Here is a 17648-nt window from a genome sequence, read left to right as displayed (position 1 = left end):
TTGGAAATGTGGTTTTCCCAAGAAAGATCATGGCAGATGGTGAGACCCAAAAGCTTGAGCGACAGAACTTCTTGGAGAGGATTGTTGAGAAAGTAGATGGGAGGGTTGTCCAGTCGATCTTTTCGGAGAGACATAGTAAGAGTGTGAGATTTGTCAGGATTGAAAGACATGTTCCACATGTTTGACCAGTCTGTGATTTTGTCCAGGTCTTCAGAGAGTGAGGAGGCTGCAGACTGCCGATCTGAGGGAAGAGGAATGGAGCGGCAGAGAGTGGAGTCATCAGCAAAGAGATACAGAGGATTTTCCAGAGAGTCGGAGAGATCATTGATAAAGACCAGAAAAAGCACAGGGCCCAGCACACTGCCTTGGGGAACTCCAGCCTGAACGGGAAGGGGAGATGAGAGAAATCCATTCAGGGCCACACGTTGACTACGACCAGAGAGGAAGTCCGCAAGCCATGCATGGAGATTTCCATGGATACCATAGGAGGAGAGTTTGGTGAGCAGAGCTGGGTGCCGGACCGTATCGAAGGCACGTGATATGTCAAGGGAGACAGCTCTGATTTCCTGTTTGGCATTGAGGACCTCCATCCATTGTTGAGACAGCAGAAGCAGCATGTCCAGAGTAGAGTGACCTGGTCTGAAACCAAATTGATGATCAGAGATCAAGCCATTGGAGAAGAGGAAAGATTTCATATCCGAAGCAATGATGGATTCCATGACTTTGCTGATAATTGGGAGCAGTTCCGCAGTTCCGTTTGCTTTGTTCCGTTTGTCTGTGGTCTGTCTGGGAATAGATAAGACGGTAATTAAGTGCCCATCTCTTCTGTGTCTTTACCTCACTGCCTTGTAATCTACCCCTTTTCTCCACCACTGTAATTATACCCTCCTCCGGAGGTCTTGAGAACTGTACCCCTTGCGTCGTTTCCTCTTTCCCAGTCGTCGTGTCCTTTCTATCATCGATTTGGCATAGCGCGATTTGGCCAACGTCTGGGTGAATCGGGTGAGTTGGGGAAGAATCGGGGGAACTGTTAGGTCGCGGCAATACCACCGCTCGGTAAATAACATCTTTAACCGCGTCCGTAACAATTGGTTGTCAGGAGTTGGGATTCGAACCTGGGACTAAATTTATTTAGCCCAAATTTTGGACACCAATTGTGTTATTACCGTAACAATTGGTGTCTGGGGGTGAGATACGGACCCGAAGCGCGCTTAACGCGCTCAAAATTACAAGTCACCGAAATTTGATTTTGTTTTACAAAAAACCCGAATTTTGAAAGTCGCGCTATTAGTGGGGGGGCCAATGTTTTCCCGTTGAATTCAAATGTTAATTTGTGGACACTGGTTGGGTTGTCTTTAGGGATGATAGAAGTTGTAGAAAAAATATGTCTCCATTTTTTTCAAGTTCTTTATAGCGGCCATTTTGGATTATCAAAATGGCGTTTGTTGAAAACCGAAATTGTCATTATCTTGGCTTCTAAATGACCTAGAGTGTTAATTTTGGTGTCCAAATGTACATATTTGCAGATACTTAATCCAATAAACACACATTTATACACCTACATATGATCAAAAGGGTTCTTATGGCAGCCATCTTGGATTTTCACGCACTTATGCCAACACATATATATATTTTTTTCCATCATTTTCACTTCTAAATCACATAAAGGCTGGACTTTAGTGTTCAAATGTACACTTATAATGTCTTTGTGCAATATTTTTAGTTGGCAGTGTTCATTGTTACATTGAAGGATCTCCATCCTCCTCATCATCAGTGTTATCGATTCCCATGGGGCGCTCCTGACCCGTGTTACCACACACCTCTTCATCTGCCCCACACATACACATCTCAGAACAGTTGAGATGCTGAGACCTGCATGAGCAGTGAGACATGCATTGGGTCTTCTTGCAGTTACATTTGATTAGATGTGTGATGGCAGCTGGGGCTGGAGGGTCCTTGGTTGTGATGGGCACCAGCTGATCTCCTTCTGCTCTCCATCCATGTTCTGTTGGTTGTGGAAGCTGGGGGTCCGGTACATCAGCCTGATGCCACACCATGGCCTGGAAATGTGCACGAGCAATGGCTTCATGTAAAGCTCCCCGTGTTGGTGGCAGCTTCTGTGCCTCTAGCTGTTTCTTGGTAAACAGTCTCCACCTCAGCTTGCCCACATCCACAACTGTAGTACGAGGCTCATACAGCTGGCATACAAATGCCTCAATGTCACTTTCTGTGTCAGCTCTCAGCTCCTCAGAGGCCCCAAGGTCATGAAACGCAGATACCACCTCAACAGAGCACCTATTGAGGGCTTGCCAACATGTGAGCTTTCCCTTGCCGGCAAACCGACCAGTCTGGTCTGCTCCCGTGAATGCATGGAATCCTGGTAGGGCTGCAGCCTTCCTGACACCAAGTTCATGTACTATTGGTTCCAGTGAGATTTGCCTCTTCTTGTTCCCCACACCCGTGATGAAGTATGTGTCTTTGCATAGTTCATGGTACCGGTGGAGTGCTAGGATGAATACATCAGTATCAGGTGACTGAATGTACAGCTGTGTTGCACCTCTTCGGACGGCATCTAGACTGTGAAGAAAGATCCTCGTATCAGCCTCCTCCTGGGAGCTACGGAGATGCTGTACATCCATGCAGTTGGAGAAGACATCCTGCCTTGAAGTGACGATGAAGACCTTGGTAGTCCCCTCAAAGTGACACAGAGCTTTCTTTGCCAGATAGACAGTTAGCTCATCTTTGGTGTTGGTGTGCGACAGGAACTGTTTTGCTGTCAGTTTCCCAATCGGGGTGCTGTCTTGAACGTGGTAAGCAGTGGGCGGCTTGCCACCTTGGCGCCTCTCCCGTGTGGCCTCTTTCAGTGAATTTGGCAGATCATATCGGTCAAACACGAGGTGGACTTCATCATACCCGTTGGTCTTGCAGTCCAGTGTTGCATTGAAATGGCCAGCCCACTGGGCACATGTTTTGACCCATTGTGGCTTACCCATTGCTTGCACTAATGCCATGCCGTCTATGACAGTCACCTTCTTGGGAGGGGGTGGAGTATGTTCAGGATTGTCGTCGTCTGGCTGCTGACCAGTGCCAGTTGACTTCTTGGGTAGATCTTCTAGGATGCCCATGAGCTTGCTTTTGTCTGTGCATGGTAGTAGTGTCCCAGCCATTGCAAAGAGGGTTCGTGGAAGCGCGGTGAATTCATATTGACCTATGGCATCCTTCAAGTTGATCTCTGGTCGTGAGCGGGCCACGATCAGCATGCGCGCAAACAGTGACCTGTCGTCTTTCAGCTCTACAACCTTGTCTGCCAGTTTGTGCTTCACAGCTTTCCTGGCACTCTTCCACATCTTCAGTTTGACCTTTCCCATTCTGGCCCAAAGGTTGATTTCATTTGTGTTGATGCGCTCTGCAACAAACGTGTTATACGCTTTCTGACCAATCTCATCTTGGTTGCAGACATCCTTCTGTACTTCAGCTGGCATCACCACCTTGGTGATGATAGTCGTCAGGTCTTCACCCTCATGCGTCATGGGATTCATGGACTCTCTGATCACATTCTTCAGTCGACGAATGTTGTCTTCCTGCCGAGCCCAGACTGTGGTTGATAGGTCGTGGTGCTCCTTGCGTGTAGCTGATTGCGAGCCAGCCATCTGACGGGCTTCTTCAGCAAGCCTACTCAGCTCTGGTGCTGTCAGAAAGAACCTTTCGCGGGCACTGGCATTCTGGGTAATGCCCACAATACCCCCTGTCACCTTCATGATCCTGTTGATGTGCTCCAGTGCATGGTCCACACCTACAGCACAGAAGGGGATTTCATTCTTATGGACACTGAAGTTCCCATCCATGAACTCTTGGTAGATCCCTGGATCTGTCATCTTCAGGGCCTTCATCTCTGCAAGGTACCGGCGAGTCAGCCTGGCATATTTCTGTTTGTCATGTGCAAAGAAGTATATGCACATCTCATCCAGTGAAGACAGGTGAAGCTCAAATTGTCCATCACGGGTGGCACGGATGAATGTGTATATCAGCATTATCATCCGCATGTAGCGTCGCACAAACTTGAACAGTGGACTCTTGGCTTCTTTCCTCTCATCAAACTTTGCCATGGCCTCCAGGACTTCGTTTGACTCGAGGACAGCTAGCATGTTGTTCTGCGCGCTTGTCATCTCCTCTCGGTTGTGTAGATGACAGCTCTGGGCAACCTGTTGTGCTGACTGGGTACATGGGCCCCTCAGATGGGGATGCTCTTGGAAGAATTCGTCCACATAGAGGTCGAAGAGGGCTTGGACAGTGGTGATGTGGGCCTCCAAAGCCCTCTTCATGTGCTTGGCTTCCAGTATTTGTCTGGTCGTTGTTGGGCCATAGATATCAGCCTCAGACCAAGCCTCGTCAAGACCACTGTCCTCTATGGCATTCCCAGCAGCCCTCAGTGCAGCCATCACAGTGTGCATCTCCCCTAGTCGCAGTACCCACTTGCCTTTGCAGTCATCTCTGGTCATCTCCAGCTGTTTGGCTCGCTCATACAGGGCCATGTCTAAGGTGATCACTGTCTTCCTATCGGGACCCATGACCATGCAGTTGATTTGCTGTGTCTGTTTCAAGACTGTTATCAGTGTTTGCCATTCATGGGCTGGTGCTGCTACCAATGGCAGGGCGTTGACCTCTGTCAGAGGCTTCGAAGAGGAGAGCAGTGAGTTGTAGGCTGTCCAAGTTGGGATATCGTGATGCTTGATCCTACTGCCAGGTGGTTGTTTTGGATCGTGGACGAGTGACCCAACAGGGTCAGCATGCTGGGGTTCTGCAGCTTGCAGCTGGTCATCTGGTGGGATGATGTCGTCTTGTACGTCCTCAGCTTCAGCTGTTCGCATGATTGTGCGTGAAAGTAGCCACACTGTGTCCGTCGCAGAGTACGGCTTGGTGACATCTGGGTTTGACCGTGTCTTGAAGCTATACGTGGTACCTGTGGCAGATTGTTTGTTTGGTGCTTGGCAAGGAACAAAGTCTGGAGCAGTCAGAACCTTGAGTGAGCGGTGTCTGGCCTTTCGGTCATGTAGTGTCAGTGTTCTATGTTCATCTGTGGAGGGTGCATGTTCCCGTCGTTGGTAGAGTGCCCAGGCTGTAGCATGGAGTGTCCGCTTCCCATCAGGTGTGTCTTCATTGAAGTCACTGTTGTCCACTGCAAAGAAGACAAACGTCCCTATGCGCATGGTTCTTGGAAAGTATACACCCTGTTCTGTCGTAGACTCTATGACTGAGTTGGCCAGCTGTGTCTCCAACCGCAAGATCCGACTATAATCAACAGACAGACCGAACCCATGCAGGAAATCCAGAAGCTTCTTGTTTCTGGTGGACTGATGGACTACAATGGCAACGGCAAGCTGCTGTGGCCATTCTAAGCGATGGCGGAATGGTGCATCTGGCTCTTTGGGCTTGTACGTGACTTGGCGTTTTGACTTGTAGCCGTACATGATGTTCTGACTGATGGTTATAACATCTCGATGAATAGTGGCTGAGCGCATAGTCTCTGGCTCAATGCTCGTGGCTGGTCCTTCCAGTAGCCAGCGGAGGAAAGCATAGAGTACTTTGGGTACATGCTTTTCAGCATCATCAGTGTTCATTTCTCCTTCAAATTGCCATGGGTGCTTGTTCTGACAAGCAATGGCACTGCGGAGAACAGAGGCACTCTCAAACAGTTGTTCGATGTTTTTTTCATTTGTCTTCGTCATTGCATCTTCGACAGCTGCATCACGCACGGCAGTGGAGAATACACAGTCTGACTCGTTTCGACGTTTTGGTTTCATGAAGTGAACGTCATCAATGTGAGAGTTGATTTTCTCCTTCATGCCTTGGGTAGTAGGTGATGGGACATTGTGCACACCATTATTGTCAAGAATCCTGGAGTAAACCGACTTCAGGTCAGACATGTTGAGAATTTCACCAGCTTGGAGTAGAGAGCGAACAAGGCTGACAAACTCAATGTCTGCGGCTATTTTGATAACATTAGTTTCTTGCAGTATGTGTTCTTTGTCATCACTTGATGTCCCACTCTTGGGAGCACGTTGGACATTCTGCACCCAGCATGGGAGATGATACTTGACGTCGATCGCATGAGCATCATGTGCACTGATGGCAGCACTCAGCTGAACTTTCCACTTGTGGTTGCTGCCTTCTTCAACAGCTTTCTTCAGCTGTTTACCTGCGTTGAACGTGCATACAACATGTACACTTTCCTTAGTGACCTCTTGACAGAAGAAACAAAGGTCTCTGTTGAATGGAGTTGATGATGAACGTGTGAAGCGAAGAGTCTCGTCTTGCGTAGAACCTGAGGTACTTGCAGCGGCAGGTGCAGAAGAAGGACGTCCACACCTCTTATGAAGATGCTGGGTGTCGCCATGTTCGCAGGCTTTCTGGTGGCGAACTCTAGCACGCTCCAGGTGAGCAGTGTTGCATGTAGATCCATAACATGCCCGGTGCCACTTTGCTTTATTGTTCCTCAAGTCAGTGGCAGTGAAACAGCTTAATCGTTCGCTGATCTGTTTGAAGTCGGCATCACCATATCGTGCCCTCTCCTGGATGAACTGGAGAAACTTTGCATATGAGCCCAGTGCTGGCTCAGTCACTAGTGCACCTTGGGGATCCTGGCACTGAATGCAAAGTGTGAAATCAGTTTCTTTCTTGGTTTTCTTGCTTTTTGGCTCCATCATAGCTCAGGGTCACGAATCTGGAACATACAAATAACAAATAACAATTAAGATAGATGTGCATTAAGTTAGATTTTGGACACTGGTTCGGCTGTGCCATAAAAACCTATTTTTATCCCTTGTAGGTTATTAAAGAAGGTTTCATTCAATTCTCTATCCCCAAAAATGTACAACTGGACACCAGAATCGAAACTCTAGGTCATTTAGAAGCCAAGATAATGGAATTTTACGTTTTCGACATCCGCCATTTTGAAAATCCAAAATGGCCGCCATAAAGAACTTGAAACAATTGGAGACATATTTTTTCTAGAACTTATATCATCCCTAAAGACAGCCCAACCAGTGTCCAAAAATTAACAAGCAATTTCACCGGGCATTTCAATCTGCTACATTGGCCCCCCCACTATATGGGTGATCAAGACGGCTGGGTTCCGGTAGAGGAGAGTGAGGCAGGGTCGATCCAGGACCAAATTGAGGGACATGAGGAGAGCAAAGCAGTGAGGGCGGCAGGTTCGCAAAATGGCGTCCTAGCGCACGAGGTTACGGGCGCGCAAAAAGGCGCCTCGCACATGGCTACGGCAACCGCGCCCGTAGCAGCACCGCTGGTGGATTCGAACCTTTTTTTTCCTGCAAATGAGGGCCCTTATGGGACAAATGGGAGACCAAATTGGAGGTTTGAAAAACAGAAAAGAGGCTCAGAGTGAGCAAATGGGGGTAATGAGGGCTGATAGTGAGCGATTGGGGAGCGAAATGGGGAACCGGATGGATGCTCAGAGTGAGCAAATAAGGGCTCAGAGTGAGCAATTGGGGGTAATGGGGGGCGAAATGGGGGGCAAAATGGGAGAAATGGGGGAACGGCTAGAAGCTAAATTAGAGGGGTTAGACAATGGGATAGAAGGGGTGAAACATGGGTTAAAGGGGGTAGAAAACAGAATGGCCGCTCAAGAGAATCAAATGGAAGGGATGAAAAAGGGGTTAGAGGGGTTAGAAAACAGTATGGAAGGCAAATTGAGGGACATGAGGGACCAAGCGGAAAGGGAAGTTAAAAAAATGGGGCAGCAGATAGAGGGGGTCAGAATGGGGGTAGAAACTAAATTGGATGCTCACAGGGAGGAAATGGAGCAGATGAGGGTGGCATCTGGGCAGGAGATGCAAGTGATGGGAGAGGAGATCAGAAGAGGTGTGAGTGAGGAGGTCGGAGGAGTGCGCGAGGTGGTGAGGCACTAAGGAGCGCATGGAGAAGGAGGTGAGAAAGGGGACTGTAAAATTGCAAGGTGGTATAGAGGAGTTGACGCTGGGAGTAGAACAACTGACAGTGGGACAAAAGGAGTTGGGGGACCAGGTAAAGAAGAACACAGCGGTAATAGAGGGTTTAAAATCGACACAGAAGGAGATGAAAAAGGACGTAGGGGTAATTAAAAAAGAGTGTCAGACGGTACATGAGGACCTGACGAGGAAAATGAACAAGGTGGTAGAGGTGATGGAGGTTAAAGAGCGGGAGGTGCGGGAGCACATAGAAAAAAATAAGGTGGAGTTAGAGGAAGAACTTAAGGGGGCGCACGAGGAGATGAAGGAGGTGAAGCAGAAATTAGAAGAAGTGGAAGAAGGGGTGAGCGAAATTAAGAAGCGACAGAGAGAGGATAAGAAAGAGATAAAGGAGGAAGTAAAAGAATTGGTCCAAAGTCTGTGTTCGGATCGTGATGATGTGCTCATTAACCGGATGAGGGATTCGCAGGTGATGGAGGAGAAGCGAAGAGAAAGAGGACCCGGTGTAAGTGGTGACCAATATGGTCGTGCGTATGATGCGCCAGGTGATTTAATTAGCTTGGGGGTCGAGATGGACCCGGATGTTCGTGAGAGGCCAAGAGTGAGGTGTATGGCTGGTCCGGAGGGTATGGAACGAGGGTGCGAGCGAGAGGGTCCGGTGATGGGAGAGGTGCGAGGTGTGAGTGAGCAAGGTTGTGGTGGTATGGAATGGGTAGCGGGTTGCGGAAGTGTGACCCATGCATCGACACCAACAGGCGTAGTTTTTAGAGGGACAGGGGAGGCACGGGAGCCCCTTGGGGGTAATGTACTGTGGGGGCCCGGCCGGTTCGGCCCCGCGCTGACCCCGCAAGGGGCGACGCACGGGGTCCGCCAGGCGGGTAACGACTCACATACGAGGTGGTCCCACAAGGTCCCACTCGCGCCGTATGACGGTGGGTAAGGGTGGCATCCCTGCCACCCTTCCCATGATAGGGGGGGCAAATGCGCTATAGATTATGGGGTGTATGGCAGTGAAAACTAGCCCGGGTGGGTTAGGATATTGTGTGTAGGGATCTAGCGAAGATGACATTAGGTAACGTTTAGGTTTAGATAGTGACTGATACCTGTAGTGGGGACGTAGTAGCTTCGTGTTTGATAATGACGTGGGAGCGCTGAGTGTAAGGGACGACTGGGAAGCGCAAGTTTCAGAGGGGAGTAGTTAGATGAGATGATGCTGTGTGAGAACTGGACAGGTGTGTGGAGCAGTGTATGAGTAGTGAGTGTTATGGATCAACGCAAATGCGCTTGGGGGAGAGAAGGGTGCAGGCGGCACCAAGTATGAGAGCACAGGTGTGCAAGTACAGGTGTGTGGAATACATGGAGTATTGGAATGAGTGGTGTGGAGAGAGTTGGAGTAAGTGGTACGGAGTGGTGTGCATGGTGCGAAGGTGTGGATGGGGGAAGAGTGGACCCCTTTTCACGAGTACCCGGGGAGGGTAGTTTAAAGAATAGTTAGAAGGTATAGGTAAATTGTGGTTGGATATTGGCATTTGTGGTGCGGATGCAGAATGGTATTGTGGATGGGTGCATTGGTGTGGTGAAATTGGCTGGTCGTGTGGCCTGTTAGTATGAGTGTGAATGGTTGGGCACTCCGCCACTGTTAGATGTCGGCCAGGTGAGGCCGCAGGTGGGCTCTGGGAGCCGTTAGTGTCAGTGGGTGCCTGAGGATCCCGGGTGTGGATCGGGCAGCCCGTGCCAGAGAGGGCACTGAGGGGGTGAGAGTGCGAGAGGGCCTTCCCCAGTTAGTTAGGTTAGGGTGAGGAGCAGGTGAGCTCGGTAGGCAACAACAGTGGTGGAGGTGTGCAGGTGGGCGGACCAGCTGGGAGCGTCACACGACCCAGCCACCGAAATTGTGCGGGGGCACCGAGTGTTGAATCGGGGGAGTGAGACCCCAAATTGAGAAGCACCACAGTTTGGTCAATGGGAATTGGTTTTTAGAACCCATAGTGTAAGATGGCCAATGGATTGGCAGGGAAAGACCCCGGGTAATGTAAAGTTGTTAAAGTCATTTAGGAAATAGTTAGGATTGATGAACCTGTCGCACCATACGCAGCCACTTACGTGAGGTGGTGATGATGACTCCACACCACCTGTGTTCCTTTGTTCTGTGTTGCAGGAAAGGAGAATTGCTGTGTGGATTTGTGAGACGCATCACGACGTGGATGAGACATTGGGGTGATTCCATCTCCCTCCTTAGGAGGGACTGATGATGAATTGGTGATGGCAAATTTTGATGTTGAGTTGGAGATGGCAAATTTTGATGAGAGTTGGAAATGGCAAATTTGATTGGTTAGGAGGGAGAGAAGACGAATTTGGTTGATGGGAGGAACGGGGAAGACAGTAGGGACGTTTGTTGATGTGTAAAGTAGATGTTTATGGGTAGTGTTGTGTTTTGTGGATACAGTAAGGGGTAAGGGAGGGGCAATGTAGGTTACCTGGTGGGGGGAGGGGGGGCATACGGTAGGAACGTACCTGTCTCACCTGGTTCCCATGTGCCCCCAGTGTGCATTACCTTGAATTGCGTGCACTTTTGCGCCCTTACCACCTAACTCACTTGTCTTCTTTTGTCTCCCACCTCCGAGGATCTGGCTTTGGGGCAGAGAGAGAGGAGAGAGAGGTGCTGGCTCCGCAGTTGTGGGCCTGTACTTCCGCTGCTTGCTGCCTGGATCGATACACCATATGGACCGCAATTTTTGTGGCCGCCCACAATGGACCGCAGTTCTTTTGCGGTCAAGCACCACCCGTGGATGGACCTCTGGGTCAACGTGGCACCTATGCCATACAGGTGAACCACTTTTAGTTGGCCCCCCTGACGGCCACAATTTAGAAATGGACGTGGTTGGCGCCTTTCTTTATTTCTAAAGAAGCCAGAAGGCCAAGTGCACTCCATGAAGGCAAGACCAGCGGCAGAACATCGGCCGGCTGCGACACCACCGGTGACCATGGACACTTGATTGTGCATTTATTATTGAACACTTTATTGGTGCACCGGATGGTGCTGACTGTGCATAATGGGGTGGTGCTTTTGGTGCTTGGACAGGGTGTTCTGCACATTATTAAAGGCCGTAGGGCCACAGGGCACTCGTGGGTTGGTGTATCGATGCTGGCATGCGTGCTCTCTCTCTCTATGCATAACATCTGCATGTGTTCCTCAAAGAACAGGTCCTGGATCGTAGTGTAAATATCAGTCTTGTATAAATGATGCTCCCTACCGGCTTTATGTTTAGTTTGAGGATGCTTTCCGCGATTCGGTTATCCTGTGGGTGTATTTCTGTTAGGAGAAGGGTGCAACGTCGCAGGGGGACATATTTACTCATTTGTGAACATCTGTAAAACTGTCGCACTCAGGGTTGAGTTAATAGTAGAGGGAACTACATCTGAGTGCCACACTAACGTAGGTAAAAATTTATCGGGTCGGGACGCCCCGAGGTAGAGAAGGGTGCAATGCTGCGGATATGGGATTTGCATCCATCCATATCCGCTTGTAAATATTCCCCTATTTCCTCAATACTTCCCACCTATCCCCAATCCCCCATTCTCTAGTCCCATTTTCTGTAAACAACACTCTGTAGACCCGACCTCCCCCTATTTCCCCCATTAAATGTCGTGCCCAGGTTCACCGCATCTCATGTAAGACAACTATAGGACATCTTGCTAGTTATTCTTAGTCTATGTCAGTTAAGGATTCGTTTCCATTAATTCTGACCCTTCGTTGCACCAGAATGTGATTGTATGGCACCGTTAGGAAGTTTAGGACCTCCCAATACCTCCCCGCAGCTCTTCCTCACGGTTCAGAAACAACAACAACAACAACAACAGCAACGGCGGCTGCGTGCACAGGGAGTGCGCGTCCTCACTCCGGCTTGGTTGGTAGGGGGTGTTGGGAGGGCATGAGGCCTTCCCAGCGAGCCGCCATCGAACATGTGCTCGACGGGGTTACCAAATAGGGGCTCCCTGTCAGCTCCTCGTCAAGGGCGGAGCCCGGTAACCCCCGCACCCAATGGAAGCGGCGGAATTGGTGTTCACTCAGTCGAAAATGATGGCATGAGGAGCAAAAAGGTTTCTTACATACAGAAGAGAGGCACATCCATTTGGAAGCTTGCTAAATAATGCCAAAACACCTGGCAAAGTTGGCCTGACTAATGAAGAAGACCTTCCATATTCCCGAACAGTACCCATCTTGTTTATCGCCAGTCTGAATAATTTGCTCATCTGAACAAGTTTCAGTCCCAACTCGTTGGGATTCGTGACTTGGTTCTGTGCTTGTACGAAAATGATCTTCCAGCCACACTTTCCACAACCAAAATGACACACATGTGACACTACATTAAATAACATACAAAGATACCAAACTTGTGTGCACAAGTGTTACAAGAGTAGATAAATGATTAAAATCAAAATCATATGATATCGACACATCAGAACTACAGGGTGTCCACAAAGTCACGCATCAAAGGAAATTAATTAATTTATCTTATGTATTAATTTTTTTAATGGAATTTTTTTATCAATTAGCAAAGATATGTTGAAGAACATTCAGAGAAACCTGCTTTTCCGTATACAAACATATTTTGAGATTGGTGGGACACATTTCGAACAACTGATGAAGCCAACCTTACAAATAAATGTTTTGCCGATGATGTGTGACTTTGTGGACACCCGGTATATGGCTTGCTGCATAGTATTCTTCCTGCTCAGATCTGACCACCACCAAAACTCACTTGAGGTTGCCGGTTTTGGTAAACGGGTTGATGCATTCATCTCGGGAGAGAATGCGGTGGGAGAAGAATCTTTTCTCAGGGTCCAAAAAGCCTGCGGAAATAAAACCAAACAGCAGCACTGATCGGTATAGATGAGTTACAAGGCCGTTAACCAAATGAACAATCCGCAAGGAGATCCCAAGTTGCTGCCGGAGCATCCAATTCATTCAGTACAGTTTCCTATTTGGGACAGTTAAGCAATATGGCTTTTTGTGCATATCCGTAAAACCCATTGCATGTTATCAACTGGAAAGAAACAAAGCTGCATGATACGGTCTGCTTTAGCCTTCGATACGGTCTGGCACCGTGCTCTGCTCACCAAACTCTCCTCTCATGGTATCCCTGGAAATCTCCACTCATGACTCATGGACTTCCTCTTCTGTCATCAATGTGTGGCTCTAAAATGGAATTGTCATCTCTTCCTGTCCAGGCTGGAGTCCCTCAAGGCAGCGTTCTGGGCCTTGTGCTTTTAAAAATCTTCATCAATGATCTCTCCTACTCTCTGGGAAATCCTCTCTATCTCTTTGCTGATGACTCTACTCTCTGCCGCTCCATATCTCAACCCTCAGATTGGCAGGCAGCAGCCTCTTCACTCTCTGCAGACCTGGACAAAATCACAAACTGGTCAAACAAGTGAAACACGTCTTTCAATCCTGACAAATCTCACACTCTTACTATGTCTCTCCGAAAAGACCGTGTGGACAACCCTCCCATCTACTTTCTCAACAATCCTCTGGAAGAAGTTCTGTCAATCAAGCTTTTGGGTCTCTCTATCTGCCATGATCTTTCCTGGGAAAACCATATTTCCAAGCTGGCCTCCAAAGCCTCACTGGGCATCCTCCGTCCTGTGGTCTTTCCTTGGCACACATGAGCTCCTCACCACATACAAGGCTTTCATCTGCAGCTCAATGGAATACTGCTCTGCCCTCTGGGCTGATGCTCCTGCCTCACACCTAGCTCGGCTCCATGCTGTAGAAACCAAGGCTTTTAGAATCATTGGTATCTCCTGCGATGAAGCCGATTCTGAGGGCCTTTCACTCTCTCATCACAGGCAGGTTGGTGGTCTGAATATAATTCTCCTTTACTTTGGTCTTCTAGCTACTCCTCACGGCCTAGCTACCCCAGCTCTGTCTGTGTTCTGTCCCCCAAATGTTACTGCAGGACGCACAATATCTGCCAGAAACCCCCTTCGGGTGAAACTACCAAAATCAACTCTTGCTCACCTTCACGCTTTCATCCCTCTTTTTCCTGCCTCTGGAACAAACGCCCACATTCTCTTCAATCCCACTCCTCCCTCCAGGTGTTTAAAACAGCTGTTCACCACCATCTCATATCTTCCACACATCCAAAACCTTGATCTTTTCTACCCCCAATGATACACCTCAAATCCACCTCCTTCAAATTCCGTTTTATTTCCTCCTTTAAGTCCTTGTAGTGTCCTTGTAGTGTGAAAGTCCTTGTAGTGTCCATCTTGTTTATCCTGGGTACCCTGCCCCAGCCCTCTCCCTTCCACATATCTCCTGATGTCCCTGTTCCGTACTGGTGTTGTCTTTCTCTCCCTCTCCACCTCTTGTCTCTTGCTCCCTTTATTATATGTTATATGGGTTAGCTCTCATACGAGTCTCGACATAGCATACAAAAAAAAACCTATTCTCTCAATCATCTCCCCCATTTTGACACTAATCAGAGGATCTCACTTCCGGTGGAATTAGGACAACTATAGTACATTTGGTGAAAACAGCCAAATCAACAAAGCATATGACATTTGAAGCTGGTATCCCCATACCATGAGCTAAGTACACAGATGGGAATACGATACAAGCGAATAGGAGTTTAAAGATTCTCTTTTTATTTTTTAGTCCTGCAAATCAGTTTTTTCACTGCTCACTAGCACAGTCGTTCTAAACTTTTCTGGCCTCAATCCGAAATACTTTGGACACCACAGCTGGACACCTTATTGGAACCAAGTCTTTTTGTTTGTAATATCTTTGCACAACAGTTCCTGTCTTCCTGGCAACTATTCCACATTGGCTGGATTAATATTGAAGCCATTTTCAGCTCACTTCCCGAGTTCATCACATTAAGACCGGGAATAAAGCAAACAGTGATCCATGTTGATTATATTGTTACGTTTGTATGGGGTAGGAAATACCTTAGTCCAGGTAGAGTGTATATATTAGTGTGCTCCGACTGCCATGAAGAAGAAGAAACCTCGATGTATCATAAGTAGGAAATTTCTGTAGACCGGATGTCGTGCAAGTGCATCTTCCCCAAGAGAGGAGTGGGGTTTGTTAATTAGCGAGGGATTATGGCTAATTAATCCCCTGTATGCAATTACCTCTATAATCTTTTCCTGTGTTCCTTATGACACCGCACTAGACACCTAGTAAGAAATCGGCCATTAACCACAATAATTATAAACCAACCGGAAACCAGGCATCAAGTACTATCGCTGATAACACCGACTTGGTGAGCGCAGAGGCACAAAAACATCCAGGTAGCCACGCCCCAAAGAGCAGTGATTGGCAGGGATTTGATTGGCACAAGGACTGGTAAGATGAGACTCGCTGATAGGAGCGGACACGGAGACGTCGTGGGATGACGTCAGAGCCTCAAGTACAAAATAATTAGGACAGCGGACATCTTCTCTCTTGGGTCCGGACTTTGTTGGTGAACGGTTGCCGAGAAGCTCTCTCTCTCAGCATTGACCTCCTCTTGGTTCTTCTCGTTATAGGATTTGGTGGTGAACGGTCGCTATTGCTCTTGCACAAGTAAGCTTCATTGCGAACAGTCGTGTTCCGACATCTTGCTAGTGGTCATGAGGAGGCGGAACTGCGGATGGAGAGCTGCGGTTTCCGTGCAGAGATCGTGAGGACAAGCACCACTGGAGGAGCAAGCTGCACGCCAAGGCCTTTCGCTTCGCGCACGGAGCCAGGAGTGAGCGGGCTGCATGGGAGGCCTACTTCGCGCCAACGAGCGTGTTTCGCGCGCAAAGACGTAGAGTCGTAGACGCCTCAGATGATCTTTGACAATTCCTGACGGGATACACCAGCCGATTTGACCTAAGTACCCACGAAATCACACCTATTTATTTTCCAGTTATTTTATCCTTTGTCTGTATTCGGGTCTGTGTGGGAACGCTCCAATTAGGAATATAGTTTCACTTATGGTGCATTTTCTTTGTTGCCAGCATTTTGGTTAATAAAGCCACCATTTTCTTGAACATTTTAAACCTGTGTGGGTTGAATTAATTATTGCAGGTTTGAGGACTGCCGGTGGGATCCGTGAAGGTAAGCGCTCTTCGGTCTCTTCCCCCCCCCCCCACCGTTCCCCCTACCCCCACCCACACGTATTCTCCGCTGCATTTTGACTGAACGCCTCAGAGTTAAATAAAGCTCGTTCGGTAATCCGTTTCCTTGGAGGATTTTAATCACCAGGAACGCAACAATATTTACCAGTTGATTATATTGAGGTTAAATTATACACACAAGTGGGCACAAGTACCCTTTTCGGCCCACCTGCAGTGGCAATGTGCTGCGGCACAGTCTTGGATATGCACTTTATAATCTTTGGCATTTTTGAAAGAAATTACATTGATCACAGCATACAGTCACGTTAAAAAGTAAGTACACCCCATGTAAAGTTTTGACTTTTTCAACATATTTCAACATACCGCTATTTGATCTTCATTTCAACAATATTGATAGATAAAGGTGATATAATATAACAAATATCATGAAACATTAACATTTTGTAGTCCATTGTATAATTTAAATAAACATAAATGCAAATTTCACATGTGGAAAAAGTAGGTACACCCCTACATTTATCACTACTTCAAATACCTAAAATTAGAATCAGGTGCACCAGCTCAGGTGCAAATGATTAGAACATCATTAGAGAGGATCTTGGAGGAACCTGTCTTATTTCAACCTCAGACATTTCGTTTGGTATGCTCTTTGTTGTTGAAGAGTGCGGCGTCACCATGCCGAGATCAAAAGAGCTCTCCGAGGCCTTGAGAAAGAAGGTTATAGATACCAACGAGTCTGGGAAGGGATTTAAAAAGCTCTCCAAACAATTTGAAATCAATCATTCGACTGTCCGGAAGATCATCTACAAGTGGAGAGGATTCCAAACAACTGCCAACTTGTTCAGGCCAGGCCGCCCCAGCAAGTTCAGCTCGAGAGGAGACCGCAAGATGCTGAAAGAAGTCTCTAAGAACCCCAGAATGTCATCACGAGACCTACAGGTAGCTCTTGCCACTGTTGATGTCAAAGTGCACGAGTCTACCATTAGAAAGAGGCTGCACAAATTTGATCTACATGGGAGGTGTGCCAGGAGGAAACCTTTGCTGTCCAGAAAGAACATCAGGGCAAGACTAAAGTTTGCCAATGAACACCAAGGCAAAGACCAGCACTTCTGGAACAATGTGCTCTGGACAGATGAGTCAAAGGGAGAGCTATTTGGCCACAGTACCAGAAGACATGTTTGGCGAAAACCAAAGACAGCATTTGACCACAAGAACCTGATACCAACTGTAAAGCATGGTGGTGGAAATATTATGGTTTGGGGCAGCTTTGCTGCATCAGGGCCTGAGCAGCTCACCATCATATAATCCACTATGAATTCTTCATTGTACCAGAGGGTGCTTGAGGATAATGTGAGGCCATCGGTCGGAAAGTTGAAGAAGCTCAACCGAAGATGGACCTTGCAACATGACAATGACCTGAAACATACCAGTAAATCCACCAAGGAATGGCTGAAAAGAAAGAAATGGAGGGTTCTGGAATGGCCAAGTCAAAGCCCGGATCTAAATCCCATCGAGATGTTGTGGGGGGATTTGAAACGAGCTGTGCATGCAAGAAACCCCTCAAACATCGCA

The 17648-nt window shown here is 47.9% G+C and overlaps 1 protein-coding gene across 1 annotated transcript in view; it reads right to left on the bottom strand.

Annotated features, from left to right (window-relative positions):
* CTDP1 (CTD phosphatase subunit 1) overlaps positions 1-17648 on the bottom strand; it is a 117178-nt gene that overhangs the window by 72232 nt on the left and 27298 nt on the right. The window contains exon 6 of the mRNA XM_068103686.2: positions 12728-12818. Within this exon, the coding sequence (XP_067959787.2) occupies positions 12728-12818 (91 nt within the window). The remainder of the gene's footprint in view (positions 1-12727; positions 12819-17648) is intronic.

This window comes from Myxine glutinosa, chromosome 10, assembly GCF_964187855.1.
Source record: "Myxine glutinosa chromosome 10, kmMyxGlut1.1, whole genome shotgun sequence".
In the NCBI taxonomy this organism is placed as follows: domain Eukaryota; kingdom Metazoa; phylum Chordata; class Myxini; order Myxiniformes; family Myxinidae; genus Myxine; species Myxine glutinosa.
The sequence above is the reverse complement of the archived record's forward strand: the minus strand, read 5'-3'. Positions and strand labels throughout refer to the sequence as shown.